The sequence below is a fragment of the Quercus suber genome, unplaced genomic scaffold (genome assembly GCF_002906115.3).
Source record: "Quercus suber isolate HL8 unplaced genomic scaffold, Cork oak 2.0 scaffold_1250, whole genome shotgun sequence".
Classification (NCBI taxonomy): Eukaryota; Viridiplantae; Streptophyta; class Magnoliopsida; order Fagales; family Fagaceae; genus Quercus; species Quercus suber.
In genome coordinates, this window is record NW_027070642.1 from 1 (window position 1) to 8,875 (window position 8,875).

The window sequence follows — 8,875 nt, forward strand, 5'->3', positions numbered from 1 at the left end:
TCACTCAATTGTCAAAATCAAGTCAATTTCATCTACACTAAACTATTATCGAAATTAACTAACATGGTAAATGGAACACACACACACACACTATTATGAAAATGAGTGAAAATTTCAAAATCAATTGAAAAATTAAATAGAGAAAAAGACCCAATGATGAAATTAACTCGATTTTGAAAGTTAATCCACTAAATTGACACAATCATTAGTTGAGAGACCAAAAATTGAACTTTACCCATTAGTTAAAAGGACCAAATTACTAGTAATTTAACAAAAAGAAAAACAAATATAGTGAATTTGACCAAGGTTGCTTAGCTTGCTGGAAATCAAAAGGCTTGAAAGTAAATTGATTAAATTGACACAATCATTAGTTGAGAGACCAAATTGAACTTTACCCATTAGTTAAAAAAGGATCACATTTCTAGCAATTTGACCCTTCATTGCATAGCCCTCAATTAAACACAAAAAGTGTGCAAGAAGGTTGGCTAGCTTACTGGAAATCAGGGGCTTGGGTCTGGTTTTGAACAGAATCCGATGACGAATGATCCCAACGACTTGCAATTCTACGTTGGATGAATTTGTGTCGGTGCCAACATCATCACCAGTGTCAGTGCGTTTGGTTTTCTGGAGCACCAACATGGGCTTCTTCAAGGCAACTTTGGAGCCAGTCAATTCGTGATAGCCGACCTTGAGAGTGTAGACTTGCTGAGAAGAAGGTCGGCAGAGAACCCCGATTTCTAGATTCTGGAGCCGATCTTGAAAAGCGGGCTGGGCTTCTACCACGCCTTGCAATTCCACGACTGCCCATTCTGGACATTTTGCTTCGCCGCATTTGCACTTCACTCGAATCTGCATTGTTTTTTTTTTTTTCAGATTTTTGTAAAAGAAGAAACAAACTGTAAACGATGTTTATGAAATTGAAGTTTTTTTTTTTATTGTGACGCTCTGATCTTTTAGGTTGGGAATTTAAGCAATTTGGCGGGCAAACAAGATTGAAGTCCCGCCTTTCTTCTATCGCGTGATCTCGCACGTGACACGAATGCCATATGTCGTTGTATTATCGACGTGATCAATTTTTATTTAACTCAACGTATCAGTAATTTGTAAAAAATTTGTTTTTTTATCATTACTCATAGTGAGACTTTTTTTTAAAGAGTATCATCAGAATAAGACATTAATCGGTTTTTATTGTAGATCCAACAGGAATCCTAGATCTCTTATTTAACATTCAAAAATTTTACCAATTGAACTAACTCGAATATACTTTAAAATGCCTCTATATATATATATATATATATATAATGGAGCTTTAATCATTTCATCAATTTTCGTTAAAAGTGGAGTCTTTGTTAACTCCCTTAAAATGATTAACTTTGATAACATGGTAGCTTTAATCATTTCATCAATTTTTGTTAAAAAGGAAGCTTTTGTTAACTCCCTTAAAATGACGATGTTGCACACTTTTGACATTAAAAATTATCTTATAGATTATTTATTTATTTAAACAAAAAAAAGACAATTTCTAAATTTAGCCGACTAGAATAGCAATTGTTCAAAGATAATGAACTAAAATGACAATTTTAAATCTTAGTAAACTAAAATGGTAGTTGATCAGTTCATCAAAAATGGTAGTTGATCAAAGCTGTAGGGTGTAAAGTGTATTTTACCCAAAGAGAAAACTTTACAATGTCAAGTGAAAGTTGTAATAAAAATTAAATTAATTATTTTTGTAATGTTATGGTTTATAAATTTATAAAAAATCAAATAAAAATAAAGATAATCATAGTCATATAAGTTTAATTAGAAGAAAGTCTAAGACTGAAGAGTGAAGACAAAGCACAAGGCTCTTACATTATTGTTGTTGTTGAAGGTCACAAGGCTCTCAAGGCTCTCTAATACTGAAGACAAAGCACAAAAATGGAGTCAGTTTTCGGCTCTGAACTAATCCTAAATAATATACCAGTTTAATATTGAAAAGGATTTATTTGTGTTCAGTTTTTGTCAACCTTAGGCTTTTTAGCCTATGACAATATTTTATACTATTTTTCTATACAAAAAAAATAACAGATTCTATATTTTACAAAATTTATCATTTGAGGTCCTCCTCCATCTTCTTTTGCCCTGTGTGTGCCAAAATATTTGATTTACCTACAAAGACCAAAGTAAGAAGCTGAAATGTAAACCCCTATAACTTGTTCCATTATTGCATTGATAATTCAATCATTCCATTGTGTTTATTCACACACATCAATTAAACCCCATCTACTGGAAGAATGGGATCTTGATTCATGAATGAAACAAACAATGTCCAAGAAAATAAGCTGAGGGGAAAAAAAGTTAAGTAATGTAACTCATCACTAACTATTTTAAGAACTTTTAAGAAATGACTCAGTTGATACAGTGATCCAGTGGTTTATCCATCAAACTACCTCCTATCAACAATTGGATTAGTTGTCAACTAAATGGGGCTTGACCCACCAGGAGTTGGATGAGCAACTCAAGTTGTGTTTAATTGGTAACTTACAGCTTAAACAAGTACAAAAGTTGGAGGCAACAGAAGCCCAATAGCATGAAGCAGACTAAAATGATAAAACAGTGTCCAATACATGCATTTGCATCCATCTCATTGTCAAAACAAACCCAACAGAGATGTATGCTTAATGATAACTACAGCCTATGGCTAATTAGAAGTTGTTAGGGACAATTTCTTCTTAAAAAAGTACACAAAAGCAGATGCAGAAAGTCATAATCCTGCAGAGTGGAGAATTAGCACAAGGAAAAAGGTTACAGGCCTGGAAGTGTCTTTCTACAAAAACTCTAATCTGTACAAAAGAAAGTCAGTCCAAGTGGATACCCTACTATTGGCATCGAGTGCCTCTCCCTTCACTCTGTTGGTGGCGGATAGTACCTGCATTCTGCAAGCTGACATTTCCTGTTTGCGGCAACACAGGCTCTATCAGAGCTTGATGTCTGTAACTGGGATTCTCCACAGCATCAAATTGTGATGAGCTTTGCTGTGTTTGAAAGGAATCCTGAATATCAAGAACACAATCAACTGGAATTGCACCAGTTAGAGTTTTTACAGCAAATTCTATGCATGGGTCCCTCCATAAATCACCAAAATCCATATCGAGAGGTGATCCTGGCTTCTCATAGTCCTTGCAGTTATTTCCAACCTTCTCTGCATGCTCTGCAGAATAGCTAGGTCCTGGGAAGGCAAAAAAGCAGTGCATCCTTGCTTCTTGTCACCATTGATTGCTGTTTCAACCTTTTTAGCTTGCTGCCTATTGTTTGATACCTGCGCCAGTTCTGTGCCTTTGGGACTGTCAACGCCTACTCCAGTGAGAGTTTTTATAGCAAATTGGATGCATGGATCTGACCATAGATCCATGGAAGGCAGGTCAATAGGAATATCTGGCTTCTCATTGTCTTGGTTCACTTTTTCAACCATTCCAGCATGTTCCAAAATTGCTAGGTTCCTTATGGGCAAAACAGCAGAGGATTCTTGCTTTTGGTCATCCTTAGTCTCTCTTTCTATCTTCCCAGTATGCTCTGCAAAAGTATGTTTGCTGTTGATGGATTCCTCCAACACCTTTATGCTTTTGGAACTACTGAAATTAATCTCTGCTTCCATCCCAGCCTTAAGCTGACCTTGCTGCTGTGATTCCCAATGAGCCATACCACCAGGAGAAGAAGAAGGAGGTGTACTAGCGCCTGCCTCGCTTGACAGTTTACCAACAACCCGACGGGCTCGACTAGTTTTTAGTTCCAGTGTTGGATCAACATCAAGCCCAGCAAGTCGTTTTGAAGCCCGACGAGGCAAGTTATATTCTTTTTTGTTTTTAGGTTTGAACCTCTCAAGTTGGGTCTTTTCATTTTCATGCAATGTCCCCTTTCTTTCCAATGGTTGATTGGATGTAAGGAATCCAACCACAGGAGAAGAACCAAATGCACTTTCAGTAGAATCATTCTTCCCATTTATCTGCTCTGAATCCTTTGCTTCCAGCAATTTTGAGCTTCTAAAATCTGTGTCCAGCTTACCTACTGCATGTGGTGAATAAATATCAGATGCAATATCTTAGAACTGTCCCATGGAGTAAGGAATGTCAACAAAAACCAATGACCCAACTTCCTATTTTTATATTTCTTGCTGATAATTAAAATCCGATGCAAACTTTTTCAATTAATGTTCCACCAAGCCCCTACTTAACACAGAACATTTCTTCTTAAACAATTGCATTCAACATTGAAAGAACTGCATTCTAATGACACTGATTTAAACAGAGCATTCTACTAACTTTGACTAAGTTGTTATCAACACATATCATTAGAATTTATTTTTTTGGCCAATTTGTGAAGTTTTCCATGGAAAACATGAACTTAGAAAGACATCTCCCACCCAAAGGAAGAGGGGTTGAAAGAACATTAATAAGAGAAAAATAAGTCAGCACTAAAATAATCTCATAATGAGATGGAAATCTAGAACTTTACACTGATCAGTATGTTCAGAGAGTGGCATGCATTTTGCTGCAGAGTGGTGCTGAGTGCCAAGTATCTGTTCATCCTTTATCATCCCATCCAACTTCGAGCTCTGATCTGAGATAATCAATTCCCCTATGCTGCCAAGTGCTAATTTCTGCTTCTTTGCTACAGCAGGTGGCTAAGAGAGACAAAAAGAAGACATCAAGTTGTTAGTGATTTGTCCTTCCGTCTACAGCTAAGAATGTAAGAACAGTTAAAACATACTAGTTGGATCTAAACCATGAAAAACCCTCCAAATCTATTTAGTTCTTAACATCTCACATGCTCAGACCTGCATGAGGCAGACTTGAATGTCTTACATTATGCGACAGCTTAAGTGGTTTTCATCCTCATCATAGACTAAGTAGACATATGACCTCCCAAATTTGTAAACAACACACCACCATAGTGGGCAATACATGGCAGATTGGTAGACTCCAGGCTTTAACAGTATTTTTGCCAAAGATCGAGCTAATAATCAATTAACATGCTTTCTCTCTCAACAATTTAAGTATTGAACCAACAGAACAAAACCAAAGTGTAGAAAACAAGAACAAAAAGATGATGAGATAGCATATCCTGAAAATAAAGATTGGCAATCGGTCACAGGAATCATTGTGCAGAATGTTCAAGCTGTAGTATCTGGTATTCCCCAAAAACTTTTATCTGTGCTGGAAATTTAGTCTTGATGTTTAGCAATTCTAGTCCCCCCACCTCCACCCCCACCCCCTTTTTCTTTGATCAGATTTACAGTTTTGCAAGTTAGTAATTTCTGATTGACCTTCTTATGTTTTCTTTAGTTTAATAAAATTCTTTCATCAATAGGATTTTTTAATTTTAATTTTAATTTTAATTTTTATATATATTATTATTACAGCTTTCCACAAGGCAAATTGATCATTTCAACATGGATATTAACCATCCATGAGGCAACATAAATTAAATTGACAGAACAAAATATTACATTTGATAAGAATTTGACCAAGTGATAAGACAAAGAAATGAACTTGGCGAATTCAATCATGAGTGGACTTACAGAGATGCTATCATCTTCCAACTCCATATCAATGCATCTGTTGTCCTTTGGCTTATATGCAAGCCTTCCTAAATCCCCAGTTTCAAGATAGCGAAGTACGTCCTTCATAGACCGGAACACATATCCACTTACAGGATCAGTGTAGAACTGCGGACATTTAGTATTGATTAATGGTGTATCATTTTTCCATGGATGAGCAATTCATAATATCTAGAGCACAAATATTTTGAAAAATATCCAAAACAAATTTGTGAAAAACACACACACACACAAATTGATATACCAGAAGAAGGAAGTAGGCTGAGTACCATGTCTCTTCTGATCTTATGACCCTTTTTTGTTACTTTGATTTCTTTGATCCATCCTGGCGGTAACCCTTCTGCAATAACTTCCTCAACTATAACCTAGATTGCTTGAATAATCAAAGATTTCATCTCCAAATTAATAAAATCTGATAAGTAATAAATTAAAAAAATAAACAAGATCATGAAGAGCAGATTGTGTCAACACTCAACAGACATTTTTTCTTTTTCCAGACTGCTTAGGACTGCCTCTTATCTTCTGTTCTTGTTCAGGATCACTGATATCCTGAGTTTGCTTCTGTGCTGGTTCAAACTCACTGATATCCTGAGTTTGCTTCTGTTCTGGTTCAAGATCACTGATTTCCTGAGTTTTCTTTTGTTCTGGTTCAGAATCACTGATTTCCTGAGTTTGCTTCTGTTCTGGTTCAGGATTACTGATTTCCTCAGTTTTCATCTGTTCTGGTGTAGGATCACTGATTTCATGAGTTTTGAGGTAGCGAGACACCTCGGCTTTGGAACTGAATCTCAGTCTGCTTGAGGGAGCAAAGTAATACTGCACTAAGCACAAATGGTCCCAAAGAAAAAAAAAAAAAAAAAACCATTCAGATAATCTCTCTAGAAGATATCTTCTTATCCTGTATGGTCTTTTGTCTGGTTGGATTCTCCATAATGACTTCTACTTATAATTAAATCGAGAAGAATAGTACTATAACCGAGTAATTCTTAGGTACTCCCGGAGCATGGTAAATGGTGCTCCCTCCTCTCACATTCATAGTGGGGTCCTCCATGAATGTGAGAGGAGGGAGCACCATTTCACTATACTCCGGTAGTACCTAAGAATTTTCCACCATAACCAACAGCAATGGACCAAGGGCATTCAATATCATGTTTCCCACTGCAAGCAACCCAATTAATTGCATTTGACCATTAATAAAAACAGCCCCCCTCTAAGGATCACATAACGACTGAAAATATGTTAATTTTACCTCAAAAGGAAATTTTTTCGTTGCCTAGAACCTCATAGAATTCCTCAAAAAAATACGAGTGATCAAACAATGAAGCAAATCGGGAACTCTTTCAAACTGTTGCTCCTAAAACAACCCTTTGCAAAAACCACCAAAGCACAAATTTGTTTCTCCATTTTGATTCCCTATATATCCTTTTTTTTTTGTTTGGGTACGTAGATAGTGGGAGAGGGGGAAGGTGAGGTTGAACCATAGACAAGAAGCACCACAAAGGATGCTACTACAACTCGGCTATCACTTGGATCCCATTTCCCTATATATCCTCATACAATCTCTCTAAGGTCCTATCTAGCATCTGGGTAAAGCATATCCTAAAAATATCACTGAAAACATTGCACAATAGAAACACTGATTTCCCAGAAATTATACTAATCAGACAGTACAGTATACAACAATTACCCCAACGTCTAAGTATTAAGCTCTAACCCATCTCTAATTCAATTATAAGATTAACAGTAATTCATATTTCACATACTCACAAAAATAGCACCATCTAAAAACTACTATATCTAAAAGCACAAAAATCACCACTTTCCAAATTAATCAGATAAAACAAAAGCCAGTATAAACAGTCAAAAACTGTAACTTATATAGAAGATCTATCACACCCATTTGAGAATAAGTACAATATCAGAGATATAAGCAGTAAAAATCAAGAAAGGAATCAAATTTATGCTCAAATTTCTTTCTTTTTTTTACCTTGTCTTTTTTACCACTCCTCCTCACTTTCACTTCCACAGTCCAACCGGTTGGAAGCCAGTCCTCTGAACTCTGGTCCGTCATTTTTCTCACCGGAATATGAAGCTCTCAGAGCAAGATCGTCGGGAAACGACTCTCTCTCTCTCTCTCTCTCTCTCTCTCTCTCTCTATGTGGGTATGTGAGTCTCTGTGTGTGGTAAAGCCCTCAACAACAACAACAACAACAACAACAAAATGAATGGACCATTGTGATGTGTGAGTGAGAGAGAATTCGGACAAAAGGTGAAAGTGAGACTATGAAACCACGTGTTGCCAAATGCCTTATGTTGTGAATCTTGTGATTGGTGCACCTTAAAAAGTGTTATAATCCTCTGTTTTTCACTTTCCCATGTGGTTACTTGTTCCCCCTCACAAGCTAGTTTTGTTTATACCTTTCTGATTCAAACTGTCCTTTACTTTCTTTTCAAGGACTCATGTGTCCCAAGGCACAATTTTTAATGCTAGAATATCGAGAAGTATAGCTTTAATCTAGTTATATAATTACTCCTCCTTAATTATGCAATCTTGTTAGCACAATGCAAAGAATACTTGGTATGAGTCATGACTATGAGATGAGAGCTTTTTTAACTCTATTATTATTGAAATTTTTAATAATTATTTTTAAATTTTCATGTAATTAACCCACCGCCACTATCATGTGATTTAAAATTGTAAATGTTAGAACATGCATGGCCAATTAAATGAGTTTTTTAACGTTGATTCCATGCTAGATAAAAAGAAATATAGTTTAATATTTTATTGTATAAATGTGAGATGATTTTCACTTTATCACGTATAAATAAATCAACATCTAAATAATGTGATTTTGTCTCACGAAGATTTGAAAATAAAATTGCAATGTTTTTTCATACAAAGAAAATGAGTAGAGATCATAAAGAAGAAGCTAGTCATGCCATTGGCCTCTTATCTTATCTTCTTCTTTTTCCCATTTATATATATCTTAAGGTACAACAAAAACCACCATAGGTCTGATTATGCTGTAATTGTTGTTCATCTCTATTGGATGCTAGTTTTTCAGTGCAAAAGTGAGCTATAAGTTTTAGTAGGGACCATTTTTAAGAGGAGGTAACATGGAGAGTAGGCTACATGGGGGTGTACTGGAACTTTCCTGTTGATTTACGTGTTTAGATTCTCCACTCCAGTGCTTCTTCAGTGATTGGGGGTACTATTTATTTTTAGATATGGGATTTATCTTACCCACCTAGATGTTCCCTATTTTTATTTTTTTATTT

At 35.8% G+C, this 8,875-nt stretch overlaps 2 protein-coding genes across 4 annotated transcripts; both read right to left on the reverse strand.

The window, feature by feature from the left end:
* Nucleotides 1–130: 130 nt before the first annotated feature.
* Nucleotides 131–970, reverse strand: LOC112004378 (uncharacterized). Its single transcript, XM_065769652.1, has one exon. It carries the CDS (start codon nucleotides 853–855, stop codon nucleotides 403–405), a length of 453 nt encoding a protein of 150 aa, XP_065625724.1. The 5' UTR covers nucleotides 856–970; the 3' UTR covers nucleotides 131–402.
* A 1,586-nt stretch (nucleotides 971–2,556) lies between these two features.
* Nucleotides 2,557–7,865, reverse strand: LOC112004365 (methyl-CpG-binding domain-containing protein 13). Of its 3 annotated transcripts, XM_065769651.1 has the most exons (7): nucleotides 7,584–7,865; nucleotides 6,077–6,412; nucleotides 5,866–5,961; nucleotides 5,558–5,704; nucleotides 4,492–4,660; nucleotides 3,240–4,044; nucleotides 2,557–3,201 (listed from the first exon to the last, which is right to left on the reverse strand). In XM_065769651.1, the coding sequence occupies exons 1-7, from the start codon at nucleotides 7,665–7,667 to the stop codon at nucleotides 2,859–2,861; spliced, it is 1,980 nt and encodes a 659-aa protein (XP_065625723.1). In that variant the 5' UTR covers nucleotides 7,668–7,865; the 3' UTR covers nucleotides 2,557–2,858. The 3 variants fall into 3 exon arrangements, with proteins under 3 accessions (XP_065625723.1, XP_065625722.1, XP_023892364.2); XM_065769650.1 differs by having other exon boundaries at nucleotides 3,090–4,044; nucleotides 6,077–6,389; nucleotides 7,584–7,862; XM_024036596.2 differs by having other exon boundaries at nucleotides 3,090–4,044; nucleotides 6,077–6,417; nucleotides 7,584–7,862.
* Between the last annotated feature and the right edge of the window lie 1,010 nt (nucleotides 7,866–8,875).